The 21,837-nt window shown below is 40.6% G+C and overlaps 1 protein-coding gene and 1 long non-coding RNA gene across 2 annotated transcripts; both read right to left on the bottom strand.

The window, feature by feature from the left end:
• Window positions 1–3,272: 3,272 nt before the first annotated feature.
• Window positions 3,273–7,231, bottom strand: LOC113122227 (uncharacterized). Its single transcript, XR_003294845.1, has 2 exons — window positions 7,094–7,231; window positions 3,273–4,432 (listed from the first exon to the last, which is right to left on the bottom strand). It is a non-coding gene; the product is annotated as an uncharacterized LOC113122227 (long non-coding RNA).
• An 11,083-nt stretch (window positions 7,232–18,314) lies between these two features.
• On the bottom strand, window positions 18,315–21,768 carry LOC113142106 (leucine-rich repeat-containing protein 72). The gene is made up of 5 exons (XM_026326912.1): window positions 21,386–21,768; window positions 20,488–20,746; window positions 19,976–20,158; window positions 19,788–19,865; window positions 18,315–18,862 (listed from the first exon to the last, which is right to left on the bottom strand). Exons 2-5 carry the CDS (start codon window positions 20,649–20,651, stop codon window positions 18,670–18,672), a joined length of 618 nt encoding a protein of 205 aa, XP_026182697.1. The 5' UTR covers window positions 20,652–20,746; window positions 21,386–21,768; the 3' UTR covers window positions 18,315–18,669.
• Window positions 21,769–21,837: the final 69 nt, after the last annotated feature.

Raw genomic sequence — 21,837 nt, 5'->3', positions numbered from 1 at the left:
TTCCAGCTGATGAGTCACACGGCTTATATCAGTGTTGCCGTCTTCCAATATAGCACATGTCTTTAGATTCAACTTGTGCACACCAAACTTCTTCTTCTTTTCCTTTTGGCTGCTCGCTACAGGGGTCACCACAGCGAATCATCTGCCTCCATTTAACCTTATCCTCTGTATCCTCCTCACCCACACCAAAAAATGCAATTCTTTGGCTACATTTCTGAATACCACTCTTTGAACTGGAAGAAAAAAAGGTATGGCTGCAGTAAAATATGTAGCAAGTCAGTCACTTGACTGACAACATTTTGCTTTTATAGATAAACTGAAAGACAATCCACAAATATTATATCTGTTATCAGTCTGATGCATGGATCATCAGCTGGTGGCCCATGGGCCTCATCTAGCTCATCAAAGCTTCCCATGCAGCCAAAAAGATATTAACAAAATCCAGACAATGTAAAGATGAAAAAATGCATTGAGCTATTTAGAATATGTAGCCTAGCTACTTTTTCTTCCAATGTTAAAACACTGTGATGGACTGGTGACCTGTCCAGGGTGTACCCCTGCCTTTCACCCAAAGAGAGCTGGGATAGGCTCCAGCAGGTCCCTGTGACCCTGGTTAAGGAATAAGCAGGTATGGATAATGGATGGATGGATGGATGTTAAAGCAACTACCAAAACAGTGGAGATTAAAATAATTTAATTAGGGATGATTTATGGAACCCACATATGTGCATTCAAAACTCAGGTTGTAAACACATTATAAATCTCTGCCATCTTATTATTAGTGACTAGCCTACATCCCAACACAGGAGTCATTACGTTCCTGTACTTCACAGTAGTAGCCTAGGAGAGCTGACTCTAAATAAAATTCCCATCTTTTACAAACGGAACGTGGCTTATGAGCAAACTCATATCTCTGATTCAACATTTCGTTTCGCTTGATTGATTTTTTCACATACATTATCAGTGACTTGTGATAACAAACAAAACTTCTGTCATTAAGAGCAACAGAAGAGAATTGGATTAGCGTTGTTTAAAAAAACAAAATAGCATGGCCAATTCCAATCTTGTGTGACAACAGAAAACAGGTATACATCAATACAACAGTCTATAGTTCCTGAAATATTGCTTTCAAGTCAGTTGAATGGAGCAGTTCCCCAAGGCTTCCAGCAGATCTGTACATCAAATTATACATTTAATTAGCCCATTACCAGTGACAATTATATTTCCCCTCTGACACTGAATTCTTAACATCAGGTTTGACAGATGTTAGGCTTATTCTCAAGCAGCCATCCAAAGACTAGTTTGACAATAGGCTCTTCTCATGCATTTGGTGTCCATCTTTGAGATGCAGGTATAGGTTGACCCAAGCATGTGAGCACATGCACATCCAATACCTTTAGTCTGCCATACTGTTAGGGACAAGCCACCAAAAAAAGTGCTCAAATCTTTCAGCACCATGGAGAGCTTTCATGTTGCTGGAGGCCTAGATGTCAACCAGTTCACTCTGAATCACTGCTTCATCCAACAGAATCACCTTCTTCACATTAGCAGTGACCTCCACCTGGGCTGATAGTGAATGGGTCATGCACAACCTCAGTGACATCCCTGGAAACAGCAACATCATCAAATTTGGCAGAAGTTGTCCCTTAGTGTGATACATTTCTTCATTGTCTCTGTCATTTGGCATACACCCAATGTCTTTAGTCTTTAACAAATAAGGAAACACAAATCTGCATGGATTAGATCAAGTCTGTTCCCAGAGGCATCAAGTTTTGGGATTCTTTTTTTTTTTTCTTTTTTTTTTAAATGATGCATCTTAAGTAGCTCCTCCAGTTTTCCAAAGATAATGCCACCAGTGGTTTTACCTTCTAGTTGGAATCAAAGCCACTCCAATCTGATAAAAATAAAAAAAAATGCACAACTGGGAAATGTCGGTATTGTCAGAGGACTCATCAATAGCCAAATATATGTGCTGAGATTCCTTAACCCATGAGGACATCCAACCACCGGTCCTCTGACAAGACATGGGCATAGCATTACTAACCTTGTGCTCTCTCTCTACCCTAGTTTGTGCTCTCTCCCTCCCTCTCTCTCTCTCTCTCTCTCTCTCTCTCTGTACCTTCTGCAGGTGTCGCTGGTCCTGGAGCTGTATATCGCTGATGTGCAGTTACTGGTCCCACCAACCTGCAGTGTCTATTTGTTGTTTATTGTTGCTGTTCTTTTCTCTCTGCTCTATCCACTCACCCCAACCGGTCGAGGCAGATGGCCGCCCAAACTGAGCCCGGTTCTGCTGGAGGTTTTTTCTTCTGTTAAAGGGAGTTTTTTCCTCTCCACTGTCGCCAAGTGCTTGCTCATAAGGGAATTGTTGGGTTTTTAGTTTTAGTTTTTGTAAAGTGCCTTGAGATGATTTGTATTGTGATTTGGCGCTATACAAATAAAATTGAATTGAATTGAATAGCAGACAGCACTTCAAGCAGATAGAAGTATTTGCTCAATAGAGGAAATATACGGTCCATGGATTCGTTGGTATTAAGTTCCTCCAAAACACTGACCATGTACATCTTGAAAATCTTAGTACTAGTACTAAATGGCTGTTTATGGTTGAAGAGAATCCAGAAAGCACTTCCTGACCTCTATTGTTTTGTGAGAGTTTGGTTAATAATTCCACTAGCATGGAAATATCCAGTTTTTCAGGCAGGCATTTTTCAACGATAGCCCTCTCAGTGTTCAGAGTATGACTCCTTGAAAGTTGCATGCCTTTGTGCAATGATACCGAAGATTGTATTCTTTTGCAACAGCATTAGTTTCACTGTAAACAAGGCATATAGATGTAGCACTGCCAAAAGCTGTCATGTCCGAATCTATATTATCAGTCTGTTCTTCAGCTGTCAGTTTTTTAGGCTTTAAGTTCTGTGAGTTACATTTTTGCTTACACATCACAGCTGCCCAAAAGTGAAGTCAAAATATCTGGTGGCTGGCTGCGGTATGGGTGTTAGAGGAGCCTGTTAAAGGTAAATAAAAACAATTTTGAAACAATGATGTGCTTATTGTGTCTGTATATTTTTTATTTCAATGTCCAGCCCCCACACTGTCTACATAGAAAAATTCTGGCCCTTGGACAAACACAGTTCATGACCCCAAGTCTGTTGGAATCTGGTTTCTTTTTAAAAAATGTGTTTGTCCACAAAGACTCTGCATCTTGAGTCGGTGCATTGAACATTTGTTTTGAAGGCTGACTCATTGTCTGACCTTTGACATAAAGTGCAACAGTGTGACTCATTGCTGTGTTTTTAATAGATGGTGGGCAACAATTGAGCTCTACGGACCAATAAGACCAATAAGCTAAACCAGGTTCTTGATTTATAGACATTATGGTGAGTACATGAAATTTGGGTACATACAGTGGGTACGCACTCCCAACAACGTTTGAGCCAGACCTTCCAGACCTGAATCAGGGCATCAGTGAGCTCCTGGACAGTCTGTGGAGGAACTTGGTGGCATCAGATGCACAAAAACATAATTTCCCACAGGTGCTCAATTGTATTTAGGTCAGTGGAACATGAGGGCCATTTCATGGCAGCAATGCCTTTGCCATCTAGCCAACTGTCTACTGTCTACTAAGTTAGGTCTGACGGTCGCTCTGGGGTTTTCCTCCCAGTACCTCACAGCAGTACTGTTGGGTATTACATGGAGCTATTTGCCACCTTTCCACAGACCATCACTGGCCACCCTCATGGGCTCTTGTTTCTAATAGTTTGGTCAGAATCATGCACACCAGTATCCTGATGGAGGTCATTCTGTAGGGCTCTCAGTGCTCCCCCTGTTCCTGCTTGGTCTTGCTGCTTGGTTGTTGCCCTCATACAGTTCTCCTGGTGTAGTGGCCTGTCTCCTGGTATCTCCTCCGTGCTCTTGAGACAATGTGCGAGGACACAGCAAACATTCTTGCGACGGAGTAACTGGACTACATGTGCAACATGATTGGGCTGCAGGTTCTGCCTCATGCTACCAGCAGTGACAAGGGCAATAGGAAAACACAAAAGCATCATACAGGGAGGATAAGGAGAACTCATTTGTCTGTGGCCACCACCTTATGGGGGGTTGTCTTGCTTTACCAATCCAGTAAAGCAGTGTGGTCACTTTCATTTGCACCAAAGCAGGTGAAACTGATTCACAGTCACATGTGCTTCCTAAATAGACAGATTCATATCCCTGAGGTTTAACTGAATTGGTGTTATACTGTTATGATTAAGTGTTTCCCTAATTATTTTGAGCCAGTATAGTAATAGTAAGAAACTACTGTAACCAGTGGGCAGTGGAAAGGGTTGATGGTTGGCAGGGAGACAGCGCCCCCTGTGGCCTTGTTCATCACCTGCTGACTGCTCTCACATCTCAGCTCACTGATCTCACAGAAGAAGGCTGGAACCTGCAGATCCTGATATGGACACAGTGGAGGAGGCAGTCAGTCAGAGTTAGAAAAATGTACGTTCTTATGTTCGTAGCGCTGGTCCAGAGTTTAGTCGTCATATTAAATTTGCGTTAACCCAATATTAAGCTGAAAGTAATCAAAACAATACTTCTGTAGCTAAACTGACATATTAGCCACAGAAGGGATGGTTTGACAGAGGGGAAGGGGGTGTCTGTAGTGCTTGCCTCCCCAGCTGCCCCAAAACCTTTTAGTTTTTAAAACTATTTCTAAAAACATGTATGTCAGCATTCCGTTCATACGCTGTTCAAATTGCTGAAACAAGCAAAGGAGAGAAAGCAGCAAGGAGAGGAGAAAAGGAGAGAAAGTCAGTAATATTATGTCGCTAAAAATATAGCTACAACACTGTACCACACATGCACAGCAGAATTTACTCCCATTGAGTTAAGAGGAATGATACCATGCCCCTACTGAAGTTCAACCAACCAAAAAATTTAATTTAAATAAAGGTAGGATAGTAATGAATGTGCTGTCTGCTTAATGTGATTCAACACTAAGAGCATGTACATTATCATAAGGTCGGCCAAAGAAATCATAAAATATTCATAACAAGATGTCTGTTTGAATATATAACCTTCAGGGGATGGGCTGTAGCCTTACAAATGTCCTGTCAGTGTGAGAAGCCTGATCGTTTCTTTTTGTTAGTATCCACTAAGGTAGCACTTTATTGGGTACACCTAACTAGAACTAACAGTCTAATAAAAATCTTTAAGAGTAACAGAAACACCTCTGTGTAGTGCAGGATAGTTCAACTGCAGCACAAACTACATCTTTCAAAATGATTACAACAGCTAAGACTGTTGGATTAGACAGACTTCAATTTAGACTGGTGTACCTAATAAACAAGACTACTGAGTGCATTTAAAATTCTACATACTCTAATATAGTACAGCACAGAAACAAGTTGGCATTAGTCATGATGGTAATTAATATCACTCTGTGTTAAATGTTATTTTATATTTATAGCTTTATTGTAATGTATGTGGGTGGATGAGTGATTAGTACCGTTGCCTCACAGCAATAAGGTCCCAGGTTCGCAACCCAGCCTTTCTGTGTGGAGTTTGAATGTTCTCCCTGTGCTTATGTGGGTTTACTCCAGCTACTCCAGTTTCCTCCCACAGTCCAAAAACATGTATGTCAGGTTGATTGGTGACTCTAAATTGCCCATAGGAGTGAGTGTGCGTCTGCTTTTCACCCAGAGAGAGCTGGGATAGGCTCCAGCAGATCCCTGTGGCCCTGGTTAAGGAATAAGCAGGTATAAATAATGGATGGATGGATGTGATGTAGGTAGATAACATAGGAAAAGATAAGATAAGCTTTAATAACCCACAAGGGGAAATTCGTCATTCTGCATGTTCCTTGAAGAAATGACGGGGGAGGGGGGAATGAAGTTGGACAAACTAGTGCAAAAAGCTGCTTCAGTGACTGGAATGAGTCACTGGCGGCTGTGGTGGAGAGATGCACACAGAAAGAGGTAGAGACCATCCTGGAATACTCTGACCATCCCCTTCACAACATCCTGATGGACCAGAGAAGCAGCTGCAGTGGACAACTCACCTCACTGAGCTGCAGGACTGAATGATACAGGAGATCCTTCATCCCCACTGGCATCAGGCTCTACAACACCTTAGACAATGGCAGATGACTAATTAACATGAACTGGACTGTTACTGATTGCTCTTACCTTTGGCTACTTTTGACTTTAACTACAAAACTGCCTGAATTTCCCTTCAGGTATGAATAAAATTTATCTCATCCCATCCCCTCTCATCTCTCATGAGACAGGACCAATCCTATTGCAGTTCCAGCTGGACCTCATTGAATGTTCTTATTCTCTGTTCATATGAATTTCAGTGCAATAAAATATAATTTCACAGTAAACTAACATGTTTTTAGTTATGGGTTATTTTCTGCTGTCTGTGATATATGATATGCAAAGCCCTAGATCCTGTGGCAAATTGTCTAGATCTGCCACTGGCCAGTAGAAATTCAGGAGAACTATTCAACATTCTTGGAAATCATCAGCTTTTTTTTTTTAAAGTGAGCCAAGTAGATTAATATCAAACCCCTGCTTGTGCATTACAGGGTTAGTACTTTTGTGCCGCATCACTGGCTACAGATTGCCAGATAACCACATTCTCACTCCAGTTCTGTTACATAACACACACCAGCATAACACTGATCATCTTCTCATCCTGCTCTGGAAAAGAAATAAAATGAACCGATTCCTCTAACTGTTGAACTTCATTTTCAATGGACAAGCTGGCTTAGGAGAGCTATTTTTGTTTTCTGTGCAAGCAGCCAAGGTGTCTGAGCAGTCCTAACATGACTGATGCAAGAAATGTGTGCACATGTTTTTCTTATATTTATTACCTGGAGCTTGGGAAGAATGCTGACCCAAGAGTTATTGCGCAAGAAAGCCGGCTTAAAACCGGTGAATAAACACACCTACATTCAATGAGGATCCTGAAACTAGTTCACACAAAGTTAAAGCAAAGGAAACTGACTTCCTTCCTACCATTTGACATTGCACAATAAACTTCACACACAGATAGAAAACAAGCATATAGTATAAGTTACATCTGTTGCTGATGGAAATGCGAGACTCACCAATGACCAGGTCAGGCTCAGGTTCCTGCAGTGTGTGGTAGGAGCTGCGGTAAACTCTGACTCTGATGCTCCTCCTCCTTTCAGCTTTTTGATGTGGCATCAGGCTGGGGTCTATGATGGTCACACTGCCATTCTGACAGGACAGTTTATGGCAAACCAGTGGCTGAGTGCGATAGCCCTAAGGTGCTTTCACACAAATTGACACAAATTAGCTGGCTGTATCTGGCCTTCAATGAATATGTAGTTCTAACAGTGCAGCGTGTTGAGTGCAAAAACATTTTGTTCTGACTTTGCTCCAGAGGAAAGTCAGATATAGCCCTAATGAAGGGATTGAGTATTAAGTTTTTTTTTTCTACTCCCATATTTTGTTACACTACCATTAACTGTACTCAAATCAAACTTCCTCATTACATAAACAAGAACTCACTATAGGCTATACTCACTACTCATTTTTGCAATTATAATGCATACTGTTATGTGTTCTTGTTGGTCAGTGAAACCCATTATTCCTGTTTTTGTGCAAAATACCCACCACTTTCTGTATGAGGAGTTTCAATTTGTCACACCACGAAGGAAGGTGTCCACAAATGAACACCAATTCAAAGGTCACATGAGGCAGTAGCACTGATAGATCCTATTGGAGAGACAGACAAGATGCTCCCCTCCTTGAACCGCCACCTTATTGTGGTGGAGGAGTTTGAGTGCTCCTATGATCCTAGGAGCTATGTTGTCTGGGGCTATATGCCCCTGGCAGAGTCTCCCAAGGCAAACAGGTCCTAGGTGACGGACCAGACTAAGAGCGGTTCAGTGACCCCTTATGGAGCGACAATCGAGGACCGTGACAGGCCAGGCCAGGGGAGAGATCCTGCCTCAAGTGGAGGAGTTTAAGTATCTCGGGGTCTTGTTCACGAGTGAGGGAAGGACGGAATGCGAGATTGACAGACGGATCGGGGCATCGGCAGCAGAAATGCGGTCGGTGTACCGGTCCGTTGTGGTGAAAAAGGAGCTAAGCCGGAAGGCGAAGCTCTCGATTTACCAGTTAATCTACGTTCCTACTCTCACCTATGGTCATGAGCTTTGGGTCATGACTGAAAGGACAAGATCGCGGATACAAGCGGCTGAAATGAGCTTCCTCCGCAGGGTGGCCGGGCGCTCCCTTAGAGATAGGTGGAGGAGCTCGGAGTAGAGCCGCTGCTCCTCCACATCGAGAGGAATCAGTTGAGGTGGCTCGGGCATCTGTTTTAGATGCCTCCTGGGCGCCTCCCTGGGGAGGTGTTCCGGGCATGTCCCACCGGGAGGAGGCCCCGGGGAAGACCCAGGACACGCTAGAGGGACTATGTCTCCCGGCTGGCCTGGGAACGCCTCGGTGTCCCCCCAGAAGAGCTGGAGGAAGTGTCCAGGGAGAAGGAAGTCTGGGTATCCCTGATTCGGCTACTGCCCCCGCGACCCGGCCCCGGATAAGCGGAAGAAGATGGATGGATGGATGGATGGATGGATGGATGGACAAGACGCTTAATCTGATGGTTACTTAAGCTCCTGCAAATCACATGTCAGAGGACAGTAAATTCGATGCAACAATAGTGTGGGAAAACTGACATTTTTCTCTAAATGACTAATTGAGCAAGTTGTTACAAAGTAGTTCGCTTTGCATTCTTGTCATTTCATCTCCATGTGGAGCTAAGGGACCATGGGGTATCTTGGGTCAATTTCTTCAAATTCAATGAGAAGTAAACAATCAAAAGAATGTGCATTGTGTAGACAAACCTGCAATTACTCATAGATGTTCAACTCAAAACCCTGATTTTGTTGCTGTTTAATGTCTATTCTGTTTTTCAAGTTGTAAAAATCAACAACCTAGCTATAATACAGTGTTGGGACAGCAACCATCAGATGGCAGATGTTTGTTCTTTATAACTTTTGCTGATATTGAGTTACTTTTGCAAATTTCACTTAAGATATGGTGTGTAATTAAGTATTTGCTGTCTCCTCAAATTGGATTGAGTGAGGATGTCATACGCTCCAGTAGATCCCCGTGACCGTGGTTAAGGAATAAGCGGGTATAGAAAATGGATGGATGGATGAGGATGTCATACTTGGTGAATACAATTTCCCATGACGTTTAGTCTCACAAGGAAAAGACAACTGATGTTAGTAAGGACCACATGAGTTACAAGGACAGCTGACTCACCCAGAAGGTCAACAGAGTGTGGAACTCCCTATAGGACTCAAGGATGTGAATCGTCACTAACCGTTTCTTCAGGATGCGTAGCTCTGGAACTGAGAAACATAAACATGTAAATACAGTACGCATGTAAATACAGTACGCAGACACAATACATATTACCAGGAATATCAAAACCTGCCATCACTTATACACATTTAAGGCTTGACCTAAAAGATAATGCATTAAAATTTCTCGTAAGATTTATTTTGAAATATTTTGTTATTAACATTAATATAACATGTTAACGTTCTAACCAGTTAGCATTATATAACTGTTTTCATGCTGAAATTATTTAGTTTTGTCATAATCAATCAGTAGTGAGTGGGGTAACTGTCCCAGCATAATATTCAGTCAACAGAGTGTGCAGTAGTGATTACTAGGGTGAGTCTCTCCTCTCATGACCATCTAAGAAATATAGTGGTTTAGAGGATGATCTTCAATTTTTTCCTTTATTTCCCACAACCTCATACAGCTCACAGCTGTTTTGTTGTTGTTGTTTTTTTTTTTTTTTTGCTTTTTTTTTGTAGTGTCTGACAACTACAGGGATCTACAGCAAGGAGGAATAATCTAAACCAGGTTTTGGATTCACAGACAGAATGAATACAGTGCAATCCATTTTTAGCTCAAGTCTCTGTCTGGGATCTGTGGAAAATTAAAAAAAGGAACCTCCCCAGCCTTGTATTTTGTCATCCATGGTTCTTGCTATTTTTTGTGAGAATGTTTCAGTCACTGGTTTTCACCCACCAAAAAATACTCAATTTGTGCTCCAATCTGTCACTGAGCCCAACAAAGGTGTGGAATGACACAACCTTTTTCCTATCACTGATCACAGATCTATTTTAAACATATTGGAACAATATAAATGTATTTGCCATTGCATGGTTAGGATTATTGCTATAAACTGCACAGCCACCATAAAGCACAGTTAAAATGCCACTTATATTTTGCTGCACCATTGTCTTTAATTTATAACGTTTTCACTGTCATAGTGCTATAGTAATGATGGAAATTTTGATGAAAAACTTTGTTTGCCCTGTAGTGCTGCAAGTACAACCAGTCACTATATGACTGTAAAAAAAAAAGTCATACCCAGTAATACAAAACAATAAGCACCAAGCAACTGTTGTTTTATTAATATTATGTATCAAATATAATTAATATAATGACAGAAAATGAGTTTAATATGTTATCAATTACAGCTTTTTCCTTATTGTAACATAAGATAAAGCTAAAGCTAAATGTTTTCATTTTTGGCTACTTAGGGTGAGTACAAGCTGAAAACACAATGAGTGCACAAGTGCCATCACTGAACCAAAACAGGGAAGTTGCCTTCCACACTGCACACAATCATTCCATCCACTGTCAATATAAAAATATAGCATTAGTAAAGCTTTAAATTAAAATTTAACTCCATCTGGGCTTTCTTTCTCATTAAATAAACCACCATGTACAATAAATTCAGTAAAACAGAAACACCTACAATGCCTGGGGACTAGCGTAGTGATAATGTAGTAGGCAGAGAGTGCAGAACTAAGTAGAGGAGCCACTACAGAGGAGAGACTGAGATTTCTCCACTCATAGTACTGACGCCATGACACTGAGGGGAAGACATCAGCATAGAGCAGTAGAAATCTGTTCCTCCAACTTAGTGAAGTCCAAATACTCTGATAATATAAAAAATATATCTTCACACAATACCCAGGTCATCTTGGTATTCAGTTCTGGGGCTGGTTCAAAGACATTTTAGACATCAGAGCTGAGTGCTTTGATGTTGTCAACCATGATTTTTAGTTTGAAAAATGTTCTGAATAAATCATAACAAATGAGCCCTACTTAAGTCAAGATTGAGATACCTTTGTGCAAAGATGCATTCTATTTATCTAAAGTCTGGCTATTAGTTAAAGCTAAGCCATTGTCAAAGTTTATCTTTTTGATTCCAGCCCCAGATGTACTGTAAGTACCAAGTGGTTTTTTGAGACAGGGTAGGTTGTGGGGATCTGGGCATGATAGGCATTGCTATGACCTGGACACACACATGGTTACATTAATCATTTTATAATTTCATATTTGCTCCATTTTCTTTGCCTCACTCTAGTTACAGCAGGAATATCCCATGAAATCTTTGAAATGGTTACAGTATAGGTGTATAGTATTGGATATGTTGCCTGTGATGATTCTCAGTCATCCAGGTGAGGTTATCTAGAGGCTGGGTCACGGCAACTGGACTTCTGGTTGTTGAATTGAAACATTTCACCATTCATCCAAGTGGTTCTCCTCTTAACCAGTTGTTTGGTTTCTTCAATGTAGAGTTCTGAGCGTTCTTCTTTACACATACACTACATTGCTCATCTTTTGTTTTGGTGTTTGCTCTTTTGGGTGAACTAGTCTCTGTCTCAGTGTGTCGGTGGGTGTGAAGTGAACTGGTATGTGATGTACACATTGAACAGAGAAGATGGATGGTTTGAAAGAGGAGTCAGAGAAGCCATACATGTTACAGTAGAAAAACAGTAGAAAAACCCTCCCTTAACACAGTTGGGAAGCTCAGGCATAACTTGTCTTTGACCTACCAGGCTGCCCTTTCATCCAGGAAGTTGAGGAACTCTTCACATGTCATTCAGGGAGGACACACTTTGCACCCAGTTTGTGGACCAGAGTGGTCACAAGAGTCACTCATTAGATCCCAACAACCCTCCCCCGTGCTCACTTCCATAGTTCACCTAACAAGCCTATTCAGGAGTGAAAACTAACTTCCCTCAGGCTGAAGAAGCCACTCACATGAGTGGTGACATATTTGAACTCAAGAAGAAGTCCATTTGCCATGACTCAACTTCTACATATTGGATATGTTGCTTTTTTGTCTTGGTATTTTTATATTGCTTTCTATACATACATGCAAACAGCCAAATAGGTTTAGGATTAGGGACTAAACACAAAAAAACCCTTCAGCTACAGAATCACCTTGTAGCATACCTGTATTACAGCCAGTTGTAATATATGTCTGCAGGGCCACTTGGATGCTGGGGAGAGTGCACCAGTAGGCTCCAGTGCACCCAATAGCTGCTAACCAGCTTGTTTTTGAAAAGGAAGTGCTATAGTAACTTCCAAACTAAAGTCCTCTGATTTGACCTCTACAAAGAGGGAAGGTAAGAAATAAAATAAAGTAGGAGGCAAAAAGGATGGACTCATCTCACTCTACTTAAGGCAAAAAGCACTAATTAGAAAGAAAAGAGGTTTATGAGTTCAGTATAATTTTAAACCAACTGTTGGTCATCTAATCTAATCTATCCACTTTACTGGTCTGTTCCCTGGTCTTCTACCTGCTGTATAGCTGAATGGCATGTCTGCCAGTTTTGCTGCATTGTCCATGTAACTAGCCAGTTTGGCACACCAGTGCTCATGCTCAGAATCTGCTAGGAAACACTTGTCTTCACAGTAAAAGACTGCCTTACACTGGGAGCTGTGGAAAGACACAGAGACAGGCATTTAAAGACACAGAGAAGGAAACAGAAAAAGAACACCAAGTACCAGAGCAGGGGGTCAAGCACCAATATGGGAAGGAACTCAGATAATGAACAGGGGAGAAAGGAGTACTGATATGAAAACACTGTGACACTGTAAAGTACAGAAAATAGAGAAGGCATTCCTAAAAGAATAAAGCATGTGGTGAAATACTGGCATGTGTCAACAATGTCAATGTGGATATTGCGAACATTTCTCATGAAAGGCAGACCTTTTTGCTTGGCCTTTTTTATATAACCACTGTGGTACATGTAGTTCCCCAAAGTTAAGTAGTTTCTAACATTCAAGTTCCTGGAACAGCTGATTATGTAAATGAAGTTGTTATCGCTCACATGCATCTGTGCAGATCAGGTCAGAGTGTGTGGCAAACTCTAACCAAAACTGGTTGAAACTGACTGACTGACTGAAAGCTTATATGTGGTATATTGTAGAACTAAAAGTGCTGATCTACATTTGAGCTTTAAAAGGGACACTCCCTTTGATTTTAAATATGAAGTCCTTCTGTATCTATAAGAACAGCCAGAGAATATCTTTCATGATAAGGACTTCATTTCAGAAGTTGCATTATGGACATATAGGATCAAATGTTGCTGGAGCGAGACCAATACTAGGAATGAGGACAACAAAACAAAATATTTAAGCCATTGTTTCAAAGACTAACAATTCTTCTCTCTTACAAGCCACCCAGCTTTTTGGAAGTGTAATACCAAATTGCTATAGTAAGTTGACCTGAAATAAACAGTAATTAACAATATTAGATCTCACAATATACAGTACACTGTATTTCAGCACTACTTTAGAGAGATGTGTTTGGGAGTTTTAGTAGCACAGTATATAAATTACTTTATAGATATTTCATGATAGCACAGTCTCACTTTCGCATTCTTACCATTCTTGAAGCTGACTGGGGAAGGAGCATCTCCTACAGACATTACGGTAGCGTACTGGAGGCCAGCGCAGGCTGAAAGCTGGAGGCCCTTCATAATCCAGGGGCTCCCACTCTCTGAGGGCCTGGGGCCACAGCTCTACATCCAGGATTTTGTTTCCCTGTTGGAGCATGATCCTGAAAATAAACATGAACAAAATCAGTCAAACCTATACTTTAAGTATAGGTTAAATATTTAATTTCTGATTTTTGTGATGTATTTCCTTTATTAGATGAATGTTTTTTCATCTAATGTTTATTCATCAAGAACTATGTTCTTTCATGCTGGTGCACTGTATCCTGTAATAAGATGTGTTCATCTTTTTACTACACTAATAATTCTCCATAACTCTTTCAAACTCAAATTATATGAAGTATTATATATAAAAAAAAAAAATTCCCTTCTCACTCCTATGGGTGGTGTGTGTCTTCCTCAATCTCGGGTCCTCTACCAGAGGCCTGGGAGTTTGAGGGTTCTTCGCAGTATCTTAGCTGTTCCTAGCACTGCGCTCTTCTGGACTGAGATCTCTGATGTTGTTCCTGGGATCTGTTGGAGCCACTCTCCCAGTTTGGGGGTCACAGCCCCGAGGGTGCCGATTACCACGGGGACCACTGTTGCCTTCACCTTCCACATCCTTTCTAGCTCTTCTTTAAGCCCTTGGTATTTCTCCAGCTTCTCATCTTCCTTCTTTCTGATGTTGCTGTCACTTGGGATCGCTACATCTACCACTATGGTTTTCTTCTGTTGTTTGTCCACCACTACTATGTCCAGTTGGTTAGCCATCACCTGTTTGTCGGTCTGTATCTGGAAGTCCCACAGGATCTTAGCTCGGTCATTCTCCCTCACCTTTGGAGGCGTGTCCCATTTTGACCTTGGGACCTCCAGCCCATACTTGGCACAGATGTTCCTGTACACTATGCCGGCCACTTGGTTATGGTGTTCCATGTATGCTCTGCCTGCTAGCATCTTACAACCTGCTGTTATGTGCTGGATTGTCTCAGGGGCATCTTTGCACAGCCTGCACCTGGGGTCCTGCCTGGTGTGGTAGACCTCGGCCTCTATCGATCTTGTGCTCAGGGCCTGTTCTTGTGCTGCTACGATTAGTGCCTCTGTGCTGTCTTTCAGTCCAGCTTTTTCCAGTCACCGGTAGGACTTTTCGATATCAGCCACTTCTTGTATCTGTCGGTGGTACATGCCGTGCAGGGGTTTGTCCTGCCATTATGGTTCTTGCTCTTCTTCCTCTGCATCGGGCTTCTGTTGCCTGAGATATTCACTAAGTATTCCATCACTTGGGGTCATCTTCCTGATGTACTCATGGATCTTGGTTGTTTCATCTTGGATGGTGGCTCTGACGCTCACCAGTCCCCGGCCTCCTTCCTTCCTCTTAGCGTACAGTCTCAGGATGCTGGATTTGGGGTGAAGTCCTCCATGCATTGTGAAGAGCTTCCTTGTCTTGACATCAGTGGCTTCTATGTCCTCTTTTGGCCAGCTTATTATACCAGCGGGGTATCTGATGACCGGCAGGGCGTAGGTGTTGATGGCTTGGACCTTGTTCTTCCCATTTAGCTGACTTCTTAGGACTTGCCTTACTCTCTGTAGGTATTTGGCTGTGGCTGCTTTCCTTGTGGCTTCTTCCTGGTTCCCATTTGCCTGTGGGATTCCAAGGTACTTGTAGCTGCCCTCAACATCTGCTATGCTGCCTTCTGGGAGTTCAACTCCTTCAGTCCTGACAACCTTCCCTCTCTTTGTTATCATTCGACCACACTTGTCCAGTCCGAATGACATTCCAATGTCGTTGCTGTATATCCTGGTGGTGTGGATCAGTGAGTCGATGTCTCGTTCAGTCCTGGCATACAGCTTGATGTCATCCATGTACAGGAGACTGATTTACAGTCAAATGTTACAAAGTCCCAGTAAGAGTATGAATTGTAGTTTAACTATAAGCAGCACTGCATAACGTCCAATTTAGTGAGCAGATGATTTATTGTAATTTACTACCGAGATAAAATTGATACTTTGAAGATTTGACCATAATACGACAATCTTCATTTTGAGAAATTTTTGTTGCACTTACAATGTCTGACCAGTGGGTGGAAGAGTATGAGAGTGGGTATGTAGTGGGTGACAAGGAACAATACAGTCAGAATCCATGCACATACAAGAAAACAGGTTTTGAAAAGCTGACCATTATAGTGATCACTATGCATGAAAGTTAGATTTCAACTTACAAATGAGGACATCATGATTGCTGTATTTTCTCAAGGAAGGTGAAGATTTTAGGTACTTAGGAGACATTCCTATATTTCAAATGTGGGCTGATTATATCGATAAATATCATGAAATCTTACTCTATATTACATATGTGTAGAGCCCTTTGTAAACGCCTCAGCATTCATCAATGATCAGTAGCAATGATAAAGAAAATCCAATGCAATCCAGTTGATAACAGTTTACCTGTTGTCAAGGGGAGGTTAGTGTTAAACAGCACTACAATGAGTGTGACATTATTAGGTGCAACACATTCTGGGTGTTTTAGGATTTTTAACCTTGAGAACTTTTCTCCAGTCATATGACATTATTTAAAAATGTTTTGGCTTTTGACCACAAAAGGGCCTGGTTGCATTAAATGATCATCTTTGTAGTGTTGAATTATTCCCATTTTTAAAGAGCATTATAAAGGCTGGTTCTGGTATTTTTAAGCTCAGAATAATTAAAAGAGAGGCCCTTAAAAACTTTCCTACCAAACATTTCCTTCCTGAAGTGTGCAGAAGAATTTCAAACTACATTTAGACATTATCTATCTGGCTGAGCTAAAATGAAGCACCTGTGTGTGTTAGGAAAAGAGCTGCTGTGGTTACAAAGCATTGGCTTACTTTGGACACTAACTGCTAGCTTGGCTCTGTCTAAACTTGGAAATGGTGTTAGTACCAAGATGTCTGATTTATAATAAAAATAATAATAGCTAACCATTACTGTACTTTTTCCCCTAATACACTGAAAAAGCAAATGTGCTAGTTATGTACATTAATGAAAAAGTTTAGCATTACCTCTTTAACAAATATATTGCACAAATAACAAAACACTTGAGCAAAATATCTAAATATAAGCTCAATTTAACTTTGCTAACTAAGTATCTAACGTAACAGCAACATGTGTTGTTTGCTCGCCTCTGACCATTCATGTTAGCGTTAGCTAACCAGCTACAGAAACGCTATGTGTTTTTTAAAAGCTGTAAAGAATATTTTAATTTTCAGTTGAACTCTAAACATCCGTATTAACACATCACAGCGTATCCACAGCTTGGCCTCCCTGTAGCTAACTCACTCAGGCCAGGGGCCCCTATCCCGGCCCTCTTCAGCCTCCCTGCCGCGGGCACGGGGCTGGAGCAGTCCATTACATGTACAATCCAGTAGGGGGAGCTGTCCACAGCACCTCTGTGCACGTGGCCTGTGTGGTGGGAGCAGCGGTACCACTGAGCCATGGTGTCCGACCAGTCCAGCAGCGGGGCCCGGTTTACAGACACCACTTCTTTCAGGTCCATGTCTGTTATCTAGTTAAGTTAGCGCACTTATAGTGCTGAGCAGCAGGGGTGGCGGTGTTTGAACCGATGTTAACTAAAGGGATGGACAGAAAGCGTTACTACAAACTTGTTGTTTCATAAAATGTCCTTAACAACAGTCAGCCTACTTCAAGCTTGTTTTATAAGACGTCAGGCACCATCACAGTGGATTTTTCCTAGCGGAACTGTGTTCAATTACACTGCCCCCCCTTTTTTCCGGTGTTTTCGCGGGGATTGTTTTTACAATCATACCTTTGGGTCAGACCTCCAGTATCTAGTATTCTGTTGCCAGTTCATTCCAGTGTCACTGTCATAGTTACATTTTGGGTGAGTAATTTATTGTCCTATGTTTAGGAACAGCTGTCTGGAGAAATATTAACAACCAATGGCGGAACAAGTCTTTGATTTTTGAAATATACCAAATACTGGAGGTAATATTAATCCATAGTGAGTAACAGACATGCTGTAATATATACTGAAATAAGACAGTTCAGTAACCTTATCATAGTTTGGAAGAAATACAGAATAAGATGGTACATTATTATTTAGAAATTATTATTTATGTCTAGAAACTGCAGCAAAAACTTTGAGAACTGTATTAGTGTAGAACATAATAAGGGTAATAAAGATAATGAGCTGTTATATTTTGATGTGTTTTGTTCAGCATGTCAACTTTTTAAAACTAGCATGAGGTTGAAGTGTCTAACAAATATCCACCTTTTTCACAGTTTTGCAAAGCATCATATAAAAAACACAGACTCCTGAGCAAAATCTCACAACATCAAAATCTGATAGACCCTCCTTGAGCCCATACCTCAGCCAGAAATCCCATAAACTCTTACAGTTTATCAGGAGACACGGGAGACTCCAAGGTCATTCTGGACTCCACTAAAGGGGCCGCTTGTCAGAGTGCCCCCTAATGGCAGCAGGACTGCATTTGCTATGTATGCAGTTACAATACAGAACCATTATCCCTAAAGACCTGACCCAGGGACACTGGAAACTCCACACAGACTGCTCCAATTAGTCTACCACTAACAATCTTTTGCCACCAGAATAGAAAGATACAACATTTCTGTGGTGCCACTTTAACTTTGATTAAAACACCGTTCAAATCATTAGTACATAACACCACTTTTCAAATTTGCCAAACATGATAAAATCTGATAAATGGAGCAGAAAGCTATATAAAAGTCACTTTGAATATTTCAATGTTGATAGTGAAGCTATGTAATATACTTGTTTATGTTTAAATTTGAATATTTAACTTGGTGTAAACATCCCGCAGTTTCAGACACATGCTGGAACAAGCAGTTGTAGAGTTTAACACTAAAGGAGGGATCCAAAACTATTCTCCTAGGACAGCGTTTGACTTTTTTTGCATGTGTGTATGTTTCCTAGATGCATCCTCCTTCTTCTTTCTGCTGCTGTGTCTGCTCTGCTGCAGCCTGTAGGTTTTTCTAGCCTGGGCTCTCTCTTTGTCCAGGACTTCAGTGTCATCCAGAATCTCCAGACCTGGGATCTGACTGATCACATACTGTCTAAGAAAGCAAAAAGAAAAACACTGTTAGCAAGACATGTTGTGCACAGAAGGACATGACAGGGGTCATAGTTAGTTAGATAGTTAGTGATGTTGTACTGGGCTGTGTCACATTGAAGCGATGTTTCTAATAGGCTGCCCTGAGATGTAATGTAAAAACACATGCAGTATTGGTCCAGAGGATTTATAGAATTAAAGGCCAACATTTGTGATCTAACACTCAATAGATCCAGCTATCTTTCCACAACACAGCTTTGGAAATGGTGTCTGCAGTGTGCAAGGTTGCTGTGCCCATTACTGAACACAATGGACTACAGCAGATAACAACACCACAAAGTACATAGATTTGATTTGTTTCATTTGTTTTAAATGTATACAATAAATGCAACACACAGGTCTTACATTACAAAGTGCATACTGAAGAAGCCTGATTGTTCACTGTTATGTTGGTATGGCTGCTGTGTGTGGATAGTGCACTGATGCACCTGTTGCAGTATTGTTCAAGATACTTAGGGCCTAATGTATTTGAAAAGCTTGCATTCATTCATAATCTGCAAATCAAACTATACCCATTAGCTTGTTCGACACTGCACACAATGGACATTTCAAAACTGTACACTACATTATTATACTGTCTTATTAATGGTAATACTAAACAAAAACAATGAAAGCCAAACTCTTTGTTTCACAGTTTCCTAACATATGACCAGCCTGCAGTGCCACTGAAATACTCTTAGAAGTACAAGTGCCCATAAAATACTTACCACGTGTATATTTTTCATTCAAATGGTATGGCCCTGATTATAAGCATGGCTAAAGTCAGGTGACAACCTGTAACTTAGCAGATCAAATACAGTGCAACACATGAACTGTAGCAAAAGTACACAGAGATTCTTTGCAAAAGAGTGAAAAACCTCAGCACTCACCTATAGTCTGTGTACTGGGTCAGACTTCCTCCATTGAAATAGCTAGGGGCTGCCTCATTGTTCATCATACTAAGGATCCTATGTTTCAAAAAAGTAGAGAAGAGGGAAAGAATGAAAATGGATGTCTGCAGTCCGACACAACTACAGATCCTGTGCAGAAATGATAAACAGTACAAACCCGGACTCACCTAATGCTTGGGAACTTTCGTCGGATTTCTTCCACAAACACAGGCAGATTGTTGATCTTGTTCTTGTTGATGCACAACGTGGTGACGCTGGGCATGTAGGGGAACTTGACATGGGATGTATAGTTGTTGCAGTCCAGAATCAGAGTGCTGAGCTTCTCCAGCTGACCCAGCAGAGCCGGGTTTCAATAGGGACTGAATGAAGGAGAACACAGCTACTTAGGCTTCTCACTTACTGGGGTACTATTCATTAAAATGTTTGTTTATTTGTGCGACCAGTTGATTATTCACACACTGGATCTTGCTGAGGAGCGTAGTCTACAAGATAGTATGCATATATAGAGATTTATGTTTAATTTACTTAATTTGCTTTAAATTAAGATGGAAAATGATTCTCAGTTGAGCTTGTGCTACTTGTATTTACACATTAGAATGATTTTGAACATAAATATTTGCAATTTCTACTATTATATTTTTACTTTTCTTCAAAATAACCCAACCTAAGAAAAGGATACTCATTCAGCAGATTGTAGCTCAGATCCAGCACCTCCAGGGTGTCTGTCTGTGTTAGTATGGTTTCATAAGGGATTTCTGTCAGGCTCTGGTAAGCAAAAGAAAGCCACTGAAAACTGGAGCCATGACTGGGATGACTGTGTTGGCCTGAGGTATGATGATCCATGACAAAAACCACAGCACAGTAATCTCTTCAGTTCCTCCTCACTTGGTACTGATGAAGATTAGAGGGAAGATCACATGATTATGCCATGATCAAACCTGGAATAAACAGTAAAATAACAAATGTTTAAAATAGTGTTGATTTTGAATTTTGAATTTGTTAGCTAGAATCTGTAAATGAACTCTCAAGTGACACATTTAATGGTAATGACCTAAATACATTTTAATTAGTGTACAAAATACAGCGGAATGGTGCTTACCTAACATGGTTAGCTACCACTGGGTATGTTACGTCAGCTGAAAGCTCTCTTTATTTTAAAACTATAAACACAGAAGCTCTAATACTCAAATCACAGGCTGTTCTTAATATTAAAAGCATGTTAAAATGATTTTAGTCTGTTTTGCACAACCAAAACCTGCTGCTGATAAACTGTAAAGTAGCTGAGCAGCTGCTAATACACTGAACATGTTACAACTAGGATCTATTCAGCACTTGTGGCGAGTCATCAAACTAGGAGTGTCTCAAAATTTAAAATTTTACTGATGTCATAATTGCTGCCATTGTACGATTTAGAAACAAACTATTATTTACAGGGGTGATCAACCACACCAACATGTTACTGCTCATTTTAAACTCACCAAACATTTTAAGTTGTACTGCTACTGTTTGGAACATAACTTCAAATATAAGCCTAGATGAAGTATATAGATGAATATTCAGTTTATATTTGGACTCACCGAACCAAAGAGGATCTGTTCTCTCCTCTCAGTGCATGAAACCTTTGAGAACTGCTTACAGCTCCTATAAAGGCCCTCTTTCATACCCCGGCTGTAGATCACATGATACTGATAATCACATTGCCTTTTAACATTGTGGTTTACTGGACCCACTAGCCCAGATCTAAATAACATAGATAGTATTGAATTTTGAAAAAAGGGACAATAACAGTAACTTAGAACTAATAAAGACATATCAACATTAAATCTAGCTTTACTGTATATGAAAAAAGTTGTTTTATTGTAAGGATAATTATATCAATTATTACATTTTAAGTGGAATAGTAAAAATTATATAAAAGAAAAAAATAAATGAAATATTTTCTATAATAAATTATATATATATATATATTATATATTCTATAATAAATTATAGAAAATATTTGATTGCAGCTTCAGTTACAGCAGACTTA

This window comes from Mastacembelus armatus, chromosome 18 (genome assembly GCF_900324485.2).
Source record: "Mastacembelus armatus chromosome 18, fMasArm1.2, whole genome shotgun sequence".
Taxonomy (NCBI): domain Eukaryota; kingdom Metazoa; phylum Chordata; class Actinopteri; order Synbranchiformes; family Mastacembelidae; genus Mastacembelus; species Mastacembelus armatus.
Note: the sequence above shows the minus strand (reverse complement) of the source record. Positions and strands in the feature narration are given on the sequence as shown.